General features: G+C 43.3%; 1 protein-coding gene across 6 annotated transcripts in view; it reads left to right on the forward strand.

The window, feature by feature from the left end:
• MCTP2 (multiple C2 and transmembrane domain containing 2) overlaps positions 1-20,370 on the forward strand; it is a 200,497-nt gene that overhangs the window by 79,604 nt on the left and 100,523 nt on the right. For 4 of the 6 annotated variants that reach the window (XM_037510041.2, XM_054694750.1, XM_037510040.2 and 1 more), the window contains 2 exons: positions 9,175-9,339; positions 11,469-11,599. In XM_037510041.2, the coding sequence (XP_037365938.1) occupies positions 9,175-9,339; positions 11,469-11,599 (296 nt within the window). Of the gene's footprint in view, positions 1-8,742; positions 8,794-9,174; positions 9,340-11,468; positions 11,600-20,370 lie in introns of those variants that run through there. The other 2 variants (XM_037510043.2, XM_037510042.2) reach the window with 2 other exon arrangements.

Genomic DNA, 20,370 nt, shown 5'->3' on the forward strand with positions numbered 1-20,370 from the left:
AATTAGCAAGTTGCAACATAAGTGACTAATGTCAAGATTACGGTAAAAATAAATAAGGTGATGGAAACAAAAATAGTGTGTGTTTGTAAGACTGTGTGTGTGTGTGTGTGTGTGTGTGTGAGAGAGAGAGAGAGAGAGAGAGAGAGAGAGAGAGAGAGACTGAGCAAGAGGGAGATAGAGCTAGATAGAGTCAGACAGACAGACAGACAGACAGTCTTATAACCTGACTCTCCAAAGTCATTTAGGAAGAAGGTGCACTTTGCAAACCTTGTTTTTGAGATCCAAAGCCCTAGTTCTGACTCTTACTAGAATGTATATCCTCTTGCAAGTGCATTTTGAACACTTCAACAATAGCTGTGACCAGGTGCTTTGTTCTCCTCCTAGTTCACTAGGTTTCTAAGACTCGGCTTCTTTGGAGAAATAAAATTAAGAGACCATAAATAATACTGAGAAGCTGTCTCAGAAATCCCTTCAACTTTTGTCTTATTCCTTTATAGTCACTAGAGGGTAGAAGAACATCATTTCTTACCGCAGAAGGGAGCCAGCTCTTGCTCTCCCACGGAAGGGTTTCTGTAACCATCTGAAGCAGTAAAGTTTCCCAGCATGCCTTGGTGAAACCTGACAAAGCAGTATTTTCTCCTTTATTGATTCTGCTGCTGCACTAAAACACTGGTACTGTACATCAATAACCATCTTTAGTTAGGGAGCCCCGGCCTGTGGAAGACCACTGGTAGTTTGTGGAAGAACATAAAGGCTAGAAAGAAAAATTGTGAGCTTGGGGAATATAGGTGCCTGGGGAGGCCAGGAGAGGTTATGGAGCGATGTCCACGGGACAGAGAGGGAGACGAAGAATGTTGCCGGCCTGGATAAAGACATCCACAATAAGAAAGGAGCGGCTCCTTGGAGCGGTGTTTATGTGTGTGCGCAGGGCTGCGGGTTCCATGAAGCTGTTGTCTTCTTTTTTCCCTATTGTGGAAGTTTCTAGAATTTTAACTTCATTGTGCTGAACTCAGATGCTTCACAAATGCCTAAACTTTGTATTTATGTTTAATCAAACCTTCAATGAGGAGAGCTCGCTGAAGGCTCTTCGTGACTTTATTTGAGGGCTGAAATTTATATCTTGGGGGAGAATTTCACTGGTGAGGATGCCTTTATGCCACTGAGAGTTTGTAGTTTGGAACAGAAAAGCTTCTAATGTGGCTTGGGAAAATGAATCATGTGCAATATCTACAGATGCGGTGAGATCCCTGGTCGACCTACCTGGGTGTTTCTTTTTTTGTGTTATTTAAAAATTTTTTTTAATTATTTTATATATTTTTTACATCATTTTTCATTTTTGCACAATGTATGCATTTTCATCTTGGTGATAGTCCCCATACAATCCCCACCCCCCTTGTTTTGATCCTACTCCCTCCGCCCCCACCCATAGTATGTCTCTGGTTTATAGTTGCTTGTTGGTTTTGATTTTTACTTTACTATAAGCTGCATTTTCAGGATTTCTCTCTACTACATGTCAAAATTAGATAACAGATGTTTGACAGAAAAGGAAGGACTTCCTACAAGTATCTAAACTATTAGTAGTTCTTACTAATGTATTACCTATAAAATGTCATTGACCTTTTCATCTCAATCTTATTCTTATAATAACTTAATTTTGTTTAGATAATTACTTCTTAAACTCATGAGTTTATAATTTTGCACCATCCCAGGGGGCCAAAAATTACATTGTTTTTACATTCTCTTTTAAAGTGCTTCCTTACCCACTGATTTTAATATGGTAAATACAAGGACATTGGCTTTAGAAATAAGTGTGGGCTTCACCCAAAAGCCTTTTATTTACCTTTTGATGAGCATTTTAAAATGAAAATGGACAATAGGTTTGATAGGGCCTGACTCAGTTGCCTACTCCTTTTTGGGTAGGGACTGCATGTGAAAGATCTGCTTTCACACCTTACTCCTTTTTAGAATTAGTGTAACACTTGCCAAGAGAGAAAATTCACAGCAGTGAGCTCCTCTGGCACTAAATAGTCTAATGGGGAGAAAAATGCAAAGATAAAGAATGGAATTGATGAATCTTTGCTTATTTTTAGAATCTGCACACACACATGTGCATGCACACATATACAGACACACTTGCACACACACACATAGGCACACATGTGCAAACACATGTGCACACATCCAGGCACACACATGTGCACACATGCACCCCTGCGGCCATCTTGGCTTGCGTAGGTGCTGTGGGTGACCAGAGCGTCCCTTTAGTTCTGGATTTCCCTTATTTTAGATGAAGTTGCACTAAGTATCTATTCTTACCTAGCCCTTCTTCTGACCAAAATTTTAATGCATTTTTATGGCAGCTCTCCCAGGGTGGAGACGTGTCCTATCCCAGGGGCCTTTATTTCCTGCAGATGACTTGACCATGGTGCCAATTTGGGGCCTGTTTGACCTCATGTTTTTTCATCTCTGTTCCCCTCTGTTACCTGGGAGACTGGCCTCTGCAGTTACCCTTGGCCGCTGGCTTTACCCAATGAGTAGAGTTGGCAGGATAGAGAGTAGGAGAAGGGAGAAGCCAGGGTATTTGCTGCCTTTTCCCTGCGTTTCTCCATTTCCCACCAACATGGGCTGCATTTTGCTTCGCCTGAGATAGCTGGGCCTGCTTTGGTTTCAGCTTCCACCTGTTGCCCCTGATCTCAGCTTCTATACTTCGGTCTTTCTAGCCCAAGGGCTGTTAAGCTTGAACCTGAGGACAAAATTCAGCCCTCTGTTTTTGCCAGTGAAGTTTTATTGTCACAGTCTTGCCCACATGTGTGCATCCTGTCTCTGGCTGACAGAGGCAGAGTTGAGTGATTGAGATGGAATCTTGGGCCCCTGAACCTACACACCTACTCTCTGCACCTTCTCAGGGACTGCTGTCCCCTGCTCCAGCCTGAGCGTGTTCACAGGTCCCACTGTTGCTGCCCGGGCTTCTCTCAGGCCCAGCCATGGCCTTGCCTGAGGAACTACTGTCTGCATTATATTCCCTCTGCTTTCAATACCTGGAAGGATTTTCTTTTACTATTGGATTCTGATGCAAATTGTGGTGGCTAAAACCTTGCCTTTTTGATGCTCTTTTTTAGTGTCTTGATTTTGCAAGGGTAGTGATCCACATGGTAAGGGTTCTGCATAAATTTAGGTTACAGTGTCCCTGTCTTTTTTTTTTTTTTAACTACAGGTGCAAGCACTTTGCAGACAGCTGTTTTAGAGGCATTATTGTTATGCTAAGGACTTGGACTTTGGTGACCTGGTTTTAACATATTAAGATCCTGGCAGTATCTTGCCACAAAGCAAGTTTAATGTGAGAGAACTTAAATTGAAGGAAGACAGTCAGAAGAATTTGAAGGGAGAACCACTGTGTCTTTGCTCTATCTGTCTAGCTATCTGCCTATCTACTTATCTATCTTCCACCCATCGGTGCATAGGGATGGGATTAAGGATGAAATGTTGATGACCATGTAAAACAGAAGGCACTTGGGCTCAGGTACCAGCCCTTCCCTTGCAGAAGTGAGTGAGCACCTCCTTAAACTGTTCACCCCACTGTCTCACAGGTGTAGGGAAAGAGAGCAAATTTCCTCTACCCCTCTGGGTTCCTTCTGGGTTGGTAGAGCAATCAAATTAACATAGAACAGATTTGTGGTAGAAAAGAGAAAATTCAAGGACATATGTACACGGGAAATCTATATAGACATGGTTTCCAAGGTCAATGAAGAAAATGCAGGAATATCTCCTGAGCTGAGAGATGGGGTGGGGTATGGGGCCTTCAAGGGGAGAGTGGGAGACTCACATGATGGGGAGAAAGGAACTCATAAAATCAGATATCTGCCCTGCATGGTGGAAAGCTTATTTCTTATAAAAATCCTAACTCTGGATAACCCCACTATTTTCATTCTTCTAGATGGTTAAGGGAGTGGTAAAAGTTTCCCATGAGCCTGCAGGGCCTCAACTGATCTCAGTTTGAAATAATCCATATGCCAATGTGTGAGGTCTTGGGAACCTGTTCTGGACATCTTGGGGAGGCCCATCTTTCACTGGCTTCATTCTGACCCAGCCCTGAATAGGGCACCCCTGAAGTACTGTAATTCAAGGAGAGACATGGAAAAAAGAAGACACAGAAATGAAGGTTGGCAGGATGATACAGGGGAGTCAAGCAATACTGAATATTACTAAAATACTAAATATTGAAATACTAGATAAACAATGGCTATTATTGCAGATGAGCACAGTATTTAACTTTGAGTCTACTAGAGGTCAGGGCAAAAAAAAAATCTTGCTGGATCACATCCCTTTATTTCCACCCTCACCCCCTTATTCCTTAATGCATTTGAAGTATTTTCTTGGTCCTGAACACTGAGAGTTATTGAGTATTTATAAACTCTATCAATTGTTTTCATCTTCTCTTATCTAATTTTGATTTTCAGTGCAAGAAGTAAGCTCTTAAAATTATGATATTCCCTCATAATATAAAAATATTAACTTTAATTAAAAAAAAGCTTTTCTAGCCAAGGCCTTTGTACGCAGATCATTCACATCCCTGGGAGTGAGATACAGTTTTCATCTGCAAGTATAAATCTCATTTTCCTTGTCCAAGTCCATATGGAAAATTTAAGAGGTTTTCTTTATATCTTTATGCAAAGATTTTTGTGTAGCTCGAGGAGAATTTATGCCTAAAGGGCCCTCTTCAGATGATATAAAGGAGCCGTCAAGTGGCATCTCTTCTGGAAGCCTGTTCTGTGGATGTGTAGATCTTCTCATTGACGTGCTGTAGGGGCCGTTGACGATGAGCAGTCTTCTCATGTGTTGAAGAGGCTTGAAAGGAATATTTCAGGGAGACCTTTCACAGACTCAGTGTTCTCCCTCAGCTTTTCAAAGCAGTGGCCCACATAGCCGGAATCTTGCTTTACTCCTCATTTTGCTTGCAAAGTTAACTTTTTCTCATGCATTTGTTGACCTTGAGTATCTACTTTCCCACAATGACTTAGGAGAAATGATTCATGAGCCTCAAGTAGGACGCCCTGGAGACATGAAAAGGTTATCTCTTTATATTCCAGAGTTCAGCTCTGCAGCTGACCACAGTGGAGACGTGGCTAGATCACTCACAGAATAGTTTGCATCCAGTAGGTGTGCCCTGTCCCAGGCTTTTTCTCCTTGTTCCTTCTTTTTACTTTTCACCTTTTTATTTTTTGTGTTTCGTTACTTCCCAGGGCAGACTTTGAAGAACTGCTCCACAGCGTTGTCAGCATAGGCTGTTCTGGAGTGTGGCGTAGCTAAAGTTAATGTAACTTTTGGTGACCTGCAATAAGATGACAGATTTCCAGGACAACCTCTTCTCTGTTCAGGATTTTTCTTTACCCCACACCTCTCTCTCTGCCCCTTTTCCTGACCCGGGACAGATAGGAGGCACCGAGCTGGCGTGTCTGTCATCCCTGGGTTTTCCTTTCTAAGACACCAAGAGAACAAAGTGCTGAGTCCCCATCACCACCTCCCGAGCCTGCCACCTGGCCCAGGTCCTCAGACTGTCCCCAACTGCTGTCCATTTTGAGTGTCCCAGAAGTGATCAGAAACCCTGCAGTTTCTTCACAACTGGCTCCTTGCTTGCTTCTGTGGGATTACCATGAGCTGGAAGTAAATTGTTTCTGAAACTTTCAACTTTGTGAAAGTCAATCTGTTTCTGAGTTACTCATCCCACCTTGTTTTCACTATTAAATTTGAGCATGGATGCTTCCAAAGCCCACTGTCTGTTTAGAAGAATGGGTGGTAACTGGGGGTTGGGGGGAAGGTTCGGGAAGGTAGAGCCTATGAATGAAACAACAGAGAAATAGTAAAAGGTTTCGATCCTTTGGGAGGAAAGAGAAAAATAACAAAACCCTCATGTACTATATTTTATCCATTACGTCTGCTGAGAAATTAGGGTCAGGACCCAGAAACTTTGCTTTATCTCCTGGTGTTTGTTTCAGCTCAGGTGGGGTGGGCTCCTCCTTTGATGGGTCATTTCCTTCTCTGCTTTCACATTCCAACCTGCATTAAGATGACAGATTTCACTTATAGGCGAGGGCACACACATGAAAACCTGAGCTATTGAGTTAACAGAGTGAGTGCAGAGGAGTCGATTTATTGTATGGAGTGTGGGAGCACAAGCAAGAGCTCAGCTCTGCATCCGGCCACAGCCAGGACGCCCTGACACTGTCCCCCAAGCAGACTCCACGCTCAGTCCCATGCCAGTCTCGCCGTGGAAGAGAAATGTTAAAGTAATTAAGCCACTTCCTGCAAACCCAGGCACCCCTACCCCCCAGATTATTCTCTCCTGGAGGCCACCTTTTCCGAACATCCCAATGGTGAGTTTTGCAGAAATAGTGAGGGAGAAATAAATAGAATAAAGGTCTTGTGTTCTTTTCTATCTGTGAACACTGCAATAAATACCTTTCTCTTCCTACCCTGCCTTTAGTCAGGGGGAAAAAAATTGTTGGAAGGCAAAGAGCAAGTCTGTCACATCAAACGTGACTGTGTTAAATACTAAATGTTCAAAGTCCGACTGAGATAGATAAAGGCTTTGATGGAAAGTGGATATTTCCCAGGGACATTACAAGCAATAATCCAGATGTTCTGGTGTAATGCAACGAGTGTCCACGGATAGATCAGGAGCTCCAGCCAAGCCGCGCCTGATGGAGGCTTGAGTCTTGCCCTCCATGCTGTTCTGCCATATGGAATCTATCTCCAGTTCCCCTTAATAACCAGCTTTGGATTCCATTTTCACAGAGCTCATACAGCTAAGTGGGGCTGTTTTATGGACAAGTTAGATAGAAGCCTTTCCAAGATAAACATCCAATTTGAAATTAGGACATACCAAGCCACAAAATTATTTTAGGGCATATTTCATGGAAGCGTGGCCATTTTTCTTAGGCAATTGCCAGACTGTAGAATGCCCTTTGATCTCTTGTGGACATTACTCCCTTCTTTATAAAAAGGATTTTGAAATAGTTGCAGTGTTTAGGGAGGAATAGATCTGTCGGAACTTTGAAGCATGGCCATGGGACAGGTCATGCTTTAGCTCGTTGGTTGGCAAGTCAAACTTTTAGAAGAAATATATAAAAAAAGGAAATGCCAGCAGGATATATGAATCAAAATCTCATTTTTGCTTCAAAGATAGAAGTGTTCAGCCCATGTACTTATTAAACTATAAAATGCATTAAGTATATCCACCTCTGTGTACACATCTGCCAATAGATAAGCACACACATGTGTCTGTCTGTCTGTCTGTAGATTGTGATGCTGTGGATGTGTTTTTCACAAGCATAAAATCGCTTAACTGTAACTGTTTCATAAACTTTCATTATTGACTATATTTTATTCACAGCCTATCGACCAACGAAAGTGAAGAATTGTTCACATTCTCCAAAGGAGAGAATTTTTTGCTTTGAAATGAATTCTTTCTTTTTCCTTAAATCACTTGTTGGTCATTTACTTTTGTTTTACAGTATGATGCATTTCAGGAGTATAGTTTCACAGCTCAATATACAAATTAATTAGTCACTTAAAAATAAATAGAACTTGTTTTTGTCTTCTGCCCTCCCTGCGGTGTCTCAGCACGCTCATATGTATGTTTGAGTGTGTATATATGCGTGTGTGTGAGCATTTTAAGGTAAAAGTAACATGGATATGAAATTTGGAATATAGGTTTCCTTAAGTGTATTTTGTTTAAGATTATCATCAAATGATTGACCAGGTGCCTGGCTTGGGATTGTTCTTCATTTGTTAAGGTGGTGAAGTGATGTGTGTTGGGTGAGGTAAGCCGGTATACAATTAATATGACTGACAGACCATTTGTTGTATAAATTGTGGCTAACTGGTGTCCGAGCAAATTGGTGTCTGCGTGATCTCAGAGATATAGCGAGTGGATGACAGGAACGAATATATGGGGTTAGAAATTCATTGCTTTACTATGATACTTAACGCCATTTGCATTCTCCAGTCCATTTATTTCTCCTTCAAATAAAGCAGTCCATGCTTGTGCCATTTCACTTATTGAACGGAGAATGTAAATGAACTCTACTAACTTAATGCAGTGTGTGGCTCATATGGGGATTCTCACTCAAACAAACTAACCATAAAAAGGCATGGCTGGAGACCATCAGGGAAATGTGAATATGTGTTGGGTATTTAATGATATTAAGGGAATCATACTTACTTTTGTTGACTGTGATCATGGCATGGTGGTTATGTAAAAACAAATACGGATTTTGCTCTCAAATATTTCAGCCAGAAAAATATAGTGAAGGGAGAGATGAAATCAAATTGGTGCAAGGCTGAATGTGGTGAATAAGCCTGCAGGCATTCGTTATACTATTATCTCTACCTTTGTGTATGTTTGAAAATTTACATAATGAAAATTAAAAATAAATAAAATGTGCCTATTCTCCTTTATAATTTAATGATAGGGATTGTTTGCCTTTTTCTGTATTCTCTCTCTCTCTCTCTCTCTGTGTGTGTGTTCATGAGTAGCATCATTTAGAACAGGGAAAAAAAAAAGTTAACAGTTACTGAGCCCCAACTGGGTGCTATGTACTTTATTTATCCTTCCTTTCCCTCCAGATCTACAAAGCTCATTTAGCTGGCTAGCTGATTACAGGCTGTGTCTGGAGTTGTGAATATCTCTGTGGTTGTTGAGCTTTTTAGTAGTAGCCCAAGGAATAAAGGGGAGTAGGGACAGATTCAAGTGTGAAGGATAAATTCAAAACTGTTTCTGCTAAATGCCCAGAGGTATTTTGTTTCCCTGCAAAGCTTTGCCTTGTTCTTCTATCTGTATCCCAGAATGCCTTTCTTCCCTTCCTACTATTAAAAGAGCCAAAGGCGGTGTGAAGGATTCTTACCAAAGACAGCATCTGGGTGGGAGAACAGACCTGGGCCAAATGCAAGTGTTACTCACAGTCATTCCCTGCTATAGTGTGTTTCCAGTCCAGTATCGGGGAAGGAAATGTAACTGGAATGGCAGGTTTGCAAAACCAGTGAAGTAAGCCCCTCTCACCAGGCAGGGAGTGCTATTTTTAATCAAATAGGGAAAGCTGGAATTCCTCTAATCACCAAAGTCTCACTAAAGAATGATCAGCCAGTTTATACGTCGTCCTTATTTTTTTGCTTTAGTCCTCTTTGATACGTAACCTGCGGCTCTCCGAGTCCTTGAGGAAGAACCAGCTCTGGAACGGGATTATAAGCATAACTTTGTTGGAAGGAAAGAATGTCTCAGGAGGAAGCATGACAGAGATTTTTGTCCAGTTAAAACTGGGAGATCAGAGGTATAAAAGTAAGGTAAGTTCTGTCAATTCCTTAAGGAGAATACTTTCTTTAAGAATAAAAGAATTGAAAAAGCATTTTTCCCAATCTCAATTTCATAAACATAAACTTTATTTTGAAGCCTCTTAATTGTATTAGGAGAATCCCAGAAACCAAAATAATTGTATAGGTGCGGTCCATTAATATGGAGATTTGATTGCTTCATATAAATTATTTTAATATACTGATGAGAGCTAGAGAAAGCTCACTAAATAACAGATTAAAGACTAGATTTATTTTCATTTTGAAAATAAGCAAGTATGTTTCTTAGAATGCAGGGAAATAATTAAATGTTTTCAAAATCCTACAAAAATAGTGTATCTGCATTAAAATAATTGAGATACCTAAAAATGTAATTTTAAAATTACATACTCAATGCTTTCTCTTACTTAGTAGTATTAACACCAAAAAATAGTCTCCCAGTGCTGCCGATTTTTGATGTGACTTCTTACAAAAATAAAGTCTCTGATGCATTAAAAGTGATTTGCTTTGAACAACAGTAATGGCATTTTTAGCTGTTTTTAGAAATCAATCATCGTATCCTCCTGATCCAAATTCCACTTAATTTTTAATCTTAGTAATTTGGTGTGGTTTTTATTTCAAAAACCAGAGTCTCCAAACCATGGTAATTAATTAGTTTTACATAATTGTCAGACAGGACTATTTCTGATGTTTTATGGATTGAGGGAACAGGAACTTGAATGTTCAGCCACTTGCCAAAAGCCACATAGAATAAAAAAAGGCAGTGGAAGGTTTTGAAAGTAGACCCGAGAATATTGCAATTCAGGCTTCTCCGTGCAGAGGACCTAAGAATTGCAGACAAGCTGAAAACAATTTTAAGGAGGCAAGAAGTTGTCACCGCTGCACGATTTTCAGTGCAAAATCAAATATGAAATGTCATTTACTCCAGCACCTGGAGTGGAGAATTGGAGCTCATGTCAGAGAATCATTTATAAGAAATTCAAAAAATGGAGGGCAAGTTACGGCAGAAATACGCAGATAATTAGTTTAACCAGGGAGTTGCAGGCTGTATCTTGGTGTTCGTATCCAGGGTAACCACATCTCCCCACCAAGATTCCTTTAGCCAGCCGGGGTCAGGCTAAGGATTTATAGAAAAATTATTCATTGCTAAGCACACTTAGCCCTTTGGACTAAGGAGAAATGTAGAATTAATCGAATATCTGCTACACTCCCCTTGGGGAATATTGCATTTAATTTGTGATCTAATAGGGATTTTTTTTTTCTCCTCCTTGGTTTCTAAATTCTGTGATCTGACAGATGAAGCCCAAAGTGAAATGAGTTGAGTCAAGTGATGTTACAAGGCACGGGCTGCAAGCCCAGGTCTGTGTGTCCCTATTTATCTCGCGTGCAGAGAGTTGGCACAAGGATTTAATAGTTGATGTTGTGCCCTTACAACATGAGACGGGGTGGCTGGCACTTTTGCTCACTTTTTGTTCACAAATTGACTATGCACATGATACAAACATGAAAATCCCAGCAGTGGACCCATGTGGACACATGAGGAGTTTGAAATTGCTCTTGGAGATACAGAAACACGTGTGGAACTTGCAAGCCATGCTCGTTAACGTTTAAGTTTGCCTACAGGGAAACTTCCTCTCTAGTGCCCAGATGCTGTAAACTCGAATTTAAAACTGGGTGGCAATGGACAAGTGACAGTTTCTCATGTCGTGCATCTGACACATGTTAATTAAGATCCCATACTATCCATTCATTTAGTTAAGCCACCACTGAATGGAGGTGACAATAAAAATGTTAGCTTGCTTTGATTCAGCAGTTATCTTACATAAGAGAGGACAATTGTCAAATATCTGTTGTGATATGGCCAATATATATGATTTCTGGTCCCTTGTGGGGTGGTGGTAGTCTTTTTAACTTGGTGGCTGACAGATTGACTTGGGGATCAGCTAGAAGAGCAGTGAGGTGTTGCCAGTTCCTGAAACCTTTTCGTTCCAAAAGGGAAGTGTAACTTGATAAGAGCTGTATCCTCACGACCTCCTGCAGTGTAGAAATGAAATGAATGTGTAGCTGCTATGGCGATGAATGGCATTTTAAGAAAATAAATATTATAACTGCATGTTTTCTAGACACTGGTTAAGAGTGCAAATCCGCAGTGGCGGGAAGAGTTTGACTTTCACTACTTCTCTGACAGGATGGGCATTTTGGACATTGAAGTGTGGGGAAAGGACAGCAAAAAGCATGAGGAGCGCCTGGGCACGTGAGTCAGCTCTGCTTCTTACGGATTGGGAGGGGTGCGGGGCTTATGTCTGCATGGGGCTGGGCAGCAGGAATGTCTAAGGTGGCCCCTAACTGGGATAGACTTTTGCCTGTAATTGGTAAATATCATTTGATATTGATAAAAATGTAAGGATGTAGCTACGTACTGGGATTTCTCTGAAGAAAGGTGAGGCACGATCTCAGGCTATTTGGGACATGTTTCTATCAATCTCCAGTGGCTGCTATAATGTTGGTTTCCCTTGCAGTGAAATATCATATAATTTAGTAAAATTCTCTAATTATCCTGTAATTATATGATTACTGCATAATCATAGAATTACATAAATATCATATAATTTAATGGAGCTTGGTATCCCAGCTGATGGAAGCTTTTCAGTGTGCTCAATACACTTTGAGGCAAGCCATAATGAAATCGATTGAGGCCAGATCTGCTTTCTTATTTCTTTACTTTGAACCCTCCCAACTTAATTGAGGACTCGCCCCTGCCTGGGAAAGAATTCCAGAGGATTGTGGCTCCCCTGCTGGGCTGCAGCAAGGATCCACTTCCGTGAGGTTGTGCTGCCCGTGCTGGTCCACTGCAGCATGGGGAGATGTCCTGGAAGTAGACGCCATCTTTGTCCTTTCAAATAGCAAGTCAGTGGCCTTATTCTCCCCTACCGATGAGGACATGGCATATAAGAGGCCCCGTGTACTTCAGGCAGACAGTGCCAGCCCCAGGCTTCTGTGATTTCAAAGACCAAATTTTTTTTTTTTCACCTTCTCGCCATCCCACATGGATGGAGTCTGTATACGCATCTTACATTTAGACGAAAGTGTTGGCAATCAATGTCATCATCTTTTTCAAGCCAAGTTTTCTGGAACCTTGGATGCTGAGAGATAAGTGTTTGGGTTGTCTCTTGGGGCTGGAGGGGTCATCCTAACACCTCTCCCCGGCCACGCTCTCCGTGGCCTGCCCCTTGGAGCCACCGGGTTTTATTGCTGAACAGTCAAGATGGGAAATCACTCATGGCGCCCCTTTGATTTACAGACAAGGGAATGAGCTCCAGGGAGGTGAAGGGTTTTCCCACCCACCAGGAGTTTAGAGGCAGGAATGGGAGAGGCCCAGCAGCTGGACACCAGCCCTGCTTTCTGTCTGTAAAATACCTCCCACCTTTCTGCTTATGCAGACATGATGGAGGGCAGATCCTTGTGGAACCTCCAGTGTCTGAGCAGTGGCACCTGGCTGGCTGGCACACAGCAAGGTGTTAGGCAGACCTGGCTGTCACCCTCCTGATGTCAGTGACTGTCCCCAGTGATTGTGCGGGAATCACGCACACCAGGTGCAGCCACATCGCGGTGCCCCCGGCTGCCCAGAGCAGGCTGCTGAGTCCCTGCTGACTAGAGCTCCACTGGCCCGGCAGGCAGAGCTCTGGTGGCCTTGGCATCTCTCATGTGGTGCGTGTGCATCAGAGTGGCCATGGAGCCCACAATCCTCAGCTGGTGCGGGGAGTCCTTCTGCGGCAAGTGCTCCCCAGACTCTGCCTGGCCATCTCGCTGGCCTCCATCCATCCTCCTACCTCCACTGACACAGGGAAGTAGGGGGACTTCAGACACGGCTCAGTAGTGCTGACACTTGTCACACTGGTGCCCTGACAGCATCCGTGGTGGGGGAACCAGAGGCCCTGAGCCGGTCAGATGGCAAGGGGCATTGACGTAAGAGCAGAGAACTCCTTGTCCCCAGTGGTGTCTGTGGGGTGGGAGTTCGGGCCTTCAGTGATGGATGACCTGACTGGCTATTATTCTAGGAGGTGCAAAGAATAGTGCCTTTCACATGTCACTGTGCTATCACGCTTCCTTCACCTAATAGGAAATGCTTTTCCAAATGAGTGTGCAGTGGCCTCACAAAAAATAATTAAAGATGCCCCTTTTAGTCCATGAGATGTCACTGGGCATTCATTTATTATGTTAGCGCTTTCCTGTTTGTAACTTAGAAGTGCACCTGCCCTAGCGGTCATCTGTCCTTCCTCTTCTTGCATTTGAAGGATTTGGGGAGGGTATCCTTTTCCTATTTCCTCTCCTGAGGTACAAAAATAACAGGCATCTGTAGGGAGCTGGCTGCACAGCCCCCCCACCCCAGGAGGGCGCTTCCAGGTGGGGTGGCCCTGCTCTAAAATACCTGGAGGGAGAATGGAGGCCAGCAAGAGATGGCCAGGCAGGTCCTGGGGGCTTCTCTGCCTCACAGGAGGGTTGATGGCCTTGGCCACTGCATGCAGCTGACCTGTTCCTTTCCTTTTCCTTCTTATTTTATAATTTTCACTTTTTCCCATTTCCTTTTCCTTGTTGTTACAATTCTAAGGCTCAGTTATTTTCTCTCCCAGCTTTTGGGAATTACCTTTTTTTTTTTTTTTTAAAGATTTATTTATTTATGCATATAAGAGCTGGGGTACAGGCCAGAGGTACAGGGGTCAGAGGATTCACCAGAGACAGAGTGGGGAACAGGACAGGTGGATTGACTGAAACACATTGCTGAGGGGAGCAGCAGGCGAGACAAGAGGGGTCTGCTGCACCATGTGGGTAGCTCCCTGGCTGGGGATCGAACTTGTGCTTCAGAGGCTGTGGATGGCTTCACAGTGCTGTGCTTAACCCCTTGCGCCACCAGGGAGGCCCGGGAACTACCTTTTCACATGCGGACACCCTTCAGCAGCGTGAATGAATTGTGACTGTAGCTAAGGCCTGTCTCTGTCCCATGTTTGTTTCTCGGTGTCACCTGATGCTGGTCATTTAAAGCTCCCTGTGGCCTCTTGGGAAATTCTCACCAGGAAGCTCCCCCCTCATAGATAGTTCCCTCCTCCTGAAGGAAGGACACCAGGCTTTCAGCTGGACATGCCGGGCTCACGAACCGTGTGATCTGGGACAGTGGACGTGCTTTTGGTGTGCAGTCCTGTGTGCCTAGAAGGGTCAGTGGCCCCCACACAACATCCTCAGGACTGTTGGCAACAAGGCCCATTTGCTACTTAGGCCTCTGAGCAGTCAATGTAAATTTTATTATATTATTAATTTTGAGATTCTTCTGCTTGGCAACTATAGACCCATCACACACGTAACTAAAATTACGCCATTTAAGAGAATGAATGATATTGATAAACACATATTTCTGTTCTTTTCACAAAAGTTTGGACTTTTTGGGGGCATTTTTTCTTAGAAACAGGAGTGCAATCTTGAAGAATGTATTGGGAAGGACATCACGTGACTGAAGGGCTGGCTGACTCTATAGATTAGCCTGAACGGTTGTGGGTTTTGTAGCTGGACTGGGAAGCTGGTGGTGTGGGCCCCATGTGAGGAGAGCCTTGTCCATCAGCCTTGGTGGGTGGCTAATGGAATGATGTGGAAACCTGGCCTGCCTGGCAGTCACCCCTCCAGGCTCCCCTGAGACCTTTGGGACTTTCTGAAACCCCTAGTCCACCTGGAGGATCCCACGGAGATACAGTCACACCTGAGAAGGCCAGGGCTGCAGAGGTGAAGGTGTTAGAGCAGATCCTACACCCACGAAGCTTTCCAACTCCAGTGTTTGCTCATGGGCAAGAAAAAAGCATCTGATCTGAGAGCCCAGCCATGGTGCAGGCTTTAAAGGAGGAACTTTAGGAGGAGTAAGAAATCAAGCTAAGTTTAACCTGCTTCAACTTTTAAACAAAATGGCCAGAGTGTGAGTACAGATCATGCCATGGCCAACCTGTGCTGTTTCAAAAGAACCATATCATTTCCTTGAGCTATGTTTTACTTTTCAAGGTGATTCTAGAGGTAACTCAGTATAGAATGTTCTAGACTTAATTTCATTTGGAGAAGCTAAGAATGAGAAACATAAAGCCCATTTTGACCAAGTTGCCTCAGAGTCAACGGTGCCTGTGCAAATGGCTGACGTTCTCCAGGTTTTATGAGTGACTGTGATGCAGAGGCCAGTCAGCGTTGGGGTTATTTCTCTCGACAAATTGCACCCCATGCCGTTGATCTGCTTTTACAGCCAGGCTTGACACATTCACTGTTTTCTTCCTGTTCACCCTCTTCCTCAGGGTCTGAGATTTACAGCTTTTAAAACTATGGCTCTCTTTTCACCCCCTTGCATTTAAGTTAAAAGCTGACCAGTCTGTAATATAAAACATAGAATTATGGTAATGAATAAGAGGTTAAAAGCTATCATGGCAAGTAAAAGTTGAGCAGGTTTGGCTGACTGATACGGTAAAATTATGTGTTGAATTAAAACATTAAAACGCTGTGGGATTAATGGAGAAAGACAAGAACAGCAGGTCAGAGCCGTTGCTAACTCAGCACATTAACTGCCTGCGGGCTGGAGATGAGGCCCCAGACACTGGCCGTGGCGGTGGGCACAGGGCTGGGCCTTCTCTGTGTGTGTCACATCTACAAATACATTTATGTCCATGGCTTTGTGACATGGGGAAAAACAGAGATGCCAGATATTGTGTGGGTAACACAAAGCATGGACTTCATAGTGTTGTTTTTCTACTTTGGGTTTTTCATGCCGTTGGCATCTATTTGCACTTTCATTTTATTCAGTGACCATAGAGCACGCGATGTATCTCGCAGCCTGGGAGGTGCCAGGGCGTGGGGGCAACAGTGGTGGGAATTTTGCAGTGGTGACTCCTGCTACTCAGTCTCGTCCTATCTCCTGCTCTTAATAGTAACTAAACATATAAGAAAAACCTAGGAAAGAATAACAGATTCTGTTGTGCCTCAGTAGAATTAAAATTTAGGTGCCCATGAATTGTTTATAGTATTTTCTCAGGATAGAATTGTCACTAATGGAAAATAAATGACTAAGCCTAGATTCTCCTGTCAAATTTTTTACTTGAAAAAAGTCTCTCTCATGAATGTATTTCAGAATGTTTATATTTCAAAGATTTTAGAGGATTTATCTCACTGGAACCTAAAAGGAGCCATTTTTTTCACACTTTTTTTTTTTTTTTTTGTTCACTCTTTGGAAGGTATGATGAGAGTTGTGGTAAAAAGTATCTGAAATTTTGAAGTCTTTTTATCTAATTTTTTTCATCTTTTATTTTGCTCATAACACAGTAGCCCCTTCCTGGCTTGGGGTTGATGTAAATCATTCTTCAAGCTTCTGGCTAACCCCCAGGGCTTCTGCGTCTCCTTCAGTGTTTAGGACAAGCTGGACTAGTGTGGACAGAGATGGAAATAAAGTCAGAGCCTCAGTGGAGAAGGACTTGTATGGAAGACATTTCCTCTGCTGTCTTCTTCCCTTCTTTCTTCCAGAATGTGGGGATAGATAGGAAAGCAAGGTGGGTACAGAGAGCAGTTTGATTGTGGAGAGTTTATGCAAAGTCATCTTCAGAGGGAGCTACTTAACTAAACTAGGGAGGAGAAGGTAGTTTTAAATTTATTCTTGAGACTTGGCATCCATTCACATGATGGGGCTGGGAACCCCAGAGGTTGGGTCATAACTCATGGGCAGAAGGAACAAGGTTTATTTATTTATTTTTTTTTAATAGAGGCATGCTTTATTTATTTGTTTGCTGGTTTGTTTGTTTTGTTTATACAAGCACTGGGTACAGTCAGAAGAGCGGGAGGGTGAGAGAATTCACCAGAGCCAGAGCGGGGAGCAGAGCAGGCAGAAGGACCGAAGTACACTGCTGAGGGGAGCAGCGGGCGGCAGGAGAGGTCTGCACGCCATGTGGGACCCTCCTCTGGTGGCCAGGGAGCAGCCGGGGATCGAACCGGCGTCGCAGAGGCCGCGGGCAGCTTCGCAACCCAGCGCTCAACCGCTGCGCCACCGGGGAGGCCCAGAAGGAACAAGGTTTAATGTTGGTTGACATGATGCTGATCTATCAATTTAATTTCTCCTTTCAAGTCACTGAGAAAATAAAAGTAAGGATTTAGCTGAACTCACTCATTAGTCAACTGAGAATGCAGAATCCATTAAGTTGGTCCTGAAGACCCAGACAGTTGCTTTGGGGACTGTATTATCTAAAATAGGTGGGACTTTTTCATGCAGGTGTGTTCTGTCCATGTTGTCTAAGTAATCAGAGTGAAACTTTTACACCCATCTCATGATTGAAAAGTTTGTGGAAATGATAATTTCTGAGGAGAAATCAAGCATGTTCTATTTCATCTGACACATGATTCAACTTCTGTGTGAAGTAATGAACTTCTCTCTTTAACCAACTTGTGCCTTTAGACAGTCACTGGGAGAGTTTGCAGGGTTACTATTAATCTTCTCAGAGTGCTCAGTTTTTGTAGATGCCCATTTAGAAATAATGCCAGGTCCATTCTGAATTATCCAAGCAAACTTTTATTATTTATTTATTTTTTTTTAAAAAAAATATTTATTTATTTATACAAGAACCGGGGTACAGGCCAGATGTATGGGAGGGTGAGAGGATTCACCAGAGACACAGCAGCGGACAGAACAGGCAGACTGACTGAAATACACTGCTGAGGGGAGCAGTGAGCAAGAAAGGAGAGGTCTGCTGCGCCAAGTGGGACCCTCGCCAGCCGGCCGGGTTCGAACCTGTGCTGCAGAGGCTGCGGACAGCTTCACCACACTGTGCTCAACCGCTTGCACCACCAAGGGAGGCCCAGAAAGCTTTTATTATTGCCTTAGCATGCATCATTTTAAACTCTCAGACCCTCATTTGCTCCATAACTTCTGATAATTCAAAAACAACCTCCCTCAGCCCCCAAAAATAACCCTCACAACAAAATGGTCAGTTTCAAAAGTAAATTGCCATTATTAATGGTATTGAGATGAGTGTGCCAAAAATAATTTATTGCTAATTTGGACTAAAAGTGACCACTGGAGAAAATTCTTACAAATCTTGATCATTCATTTTGTATGATAAAGAGCTTTCCTAAAAGGAAGTCTTTATGATGTTATACAATAATACTTAGCAAAAAGGTCCCCCCAAGGTATACTCCTGCACTGTTGGTGAAGAAGAATTTGTGGGGACTCCGTTTTGTTGAGATAGCAGGGCTAACACACTTGACAATCCTTTCATTTTGCGGAGATGAGATTTATTTCCATACAAAATTGATTTCCCACTTACATATTTGCTTATGAAATAAACTTTTGCAGCTACACCTTTTTTCACAGTAACTGTTTTCTTAAAAAGTTTCCTCACAGCTACAGAAAAAATGCTTTGATTCAAATCATAGAGGTTTATTTTAAACGATATATTTTTTGTAACGTGTCTTATGCTTGATGAGTTTCTTACATGCAGAAGCTCTAATTGCTACCTCTTGCCATAAGTGGAATCACTTTTTGTAATTGGGAAATACATACCCACATATATTTACTTCTATTTCTACATAACAGTAGGTAAAATATTTTTATTTTGTAGTAAAAACTGGCATATAATTTTGCTGGTGTAGTTTTCTTTCTAATTGGAAAGAAGTTGCAAGTTTTCTTTCAAATTTATTTCCTTGGAACATTTTACATGAGTTTGTGGTTGATGATTGGCATTGCTTTACAGATCAGGTAAGCATACCTTGTTCTGATTACCTGCAAACATACAAAATCCACTGAGAACGTGTGGTAAGAACCATCCTGGAACATTCTGAGAGGCAGTGTCTGTACCCTTTTATCAAGACTGGAATAGTCATTTAATAAGGGCAGAGGACAAATGAGAATTGAAAACACACCCACAGTAGCGCCAGGACCTGCCCATTTGCCCCCATCTTTCTCCCTCCACACCCTGCCCCCCTCACCACCTGTGTAGGAGCTAAGGTAGTGTGTGCCAGGGCATGCGAGTTTGCAGTGTTAAAGCAATGAAAGGACGGAGCACCTCAGCCCTGCTGCCCTGTTTGCAGTTGTATTTAAATGGATACTGAGGTTCAGTCTCCCCGGAATGTCAGCTGTTACCAAGCGGAAAATGCAACTGAGAGTGGTTGGCCCAGCCTCCCCTGCAGCCTCCCCTGCAAGCGCTGCTGCTGTGGGATCTCAGTGCCTCCTCTGGCTCCATTTGGCCCAGAGCCCCACCTGAGACACCCTGAGATGCTGTGCCTGTTCGGAAAACCCTTAACCTGGTTCTTGAAGTGAAACCTGCCAGTTATCATGACCTGCAAGAAGTGGTCTCTGCTGTCCTCTCCCTCTGTGCTCCTCTGTCTGCTCCTCTCAGTGAGCTGTGGTCCTTCATTCCTGTGCCAGGAGATCTGACCAGGGAGTCCGCACAGTGCTTAGGCTTTGAGACTCCCCCCTCTTCTTGACCTCACAGTCCTCCTGCTCAGTTAAATTTAAGTGTCGGGGTGCCAGGGGAAATCCACTCTCTAGGTTCTTTCGTGGCTGGATGGTCAGGCACATTAAGATCAGAATAGGTTAGTGGGAGGAAAAGGCCCAATGTGATAGTGCATAGGCGGAGACTGTCCACAGCAGGCGAACCCCAAGTTTCTGTCCTGTGCTGGGGCACCTGCGACAAGGGCGAGGGGGGGTGGTGCTTCCTGAGACAAGATCTGCCTTGATAGATTTCTCCAACTTAAAAAGTTCTTTCTGGAGACAGAGCCCTACATCTCAGGAATTTGCGTTCTGTAAGTCATGCGGTTTCTCCCACGGCTCTTAGGGTCTCCGCTGGTTGGCCTTAGTTCCCCCACCCAGGTGACAGGAACTCACAAAGGCCTGTCCTGCCCTCTTGACCTGACCCTTTTGGGGAGATGTCACCCAGGCTGGCAAAACCCCGATGCCTTTCCTTCCCCTTGCTGTTTCCCCCACACCCCATTCCTCGGAGCGTCTTTCCCTTCTTAATTTTAGAG

Source organism: Talpa occidentalis, unplaced genomic scaffold, assembly GCF_014898055.3.
Source record: "Talpa occidentalis isolate TD23 unplaced genomic scaffold, MPIMG_talOcc4v2.1 talOcc4.14, whole genome shotgun sequence".
Classification (NCBI taxonomy): Eukaryota; Metazoa; Chordata; class Mammalia; order Eulipotyphla; family Talpidae; genus Talpa; species Talpa occidentalis.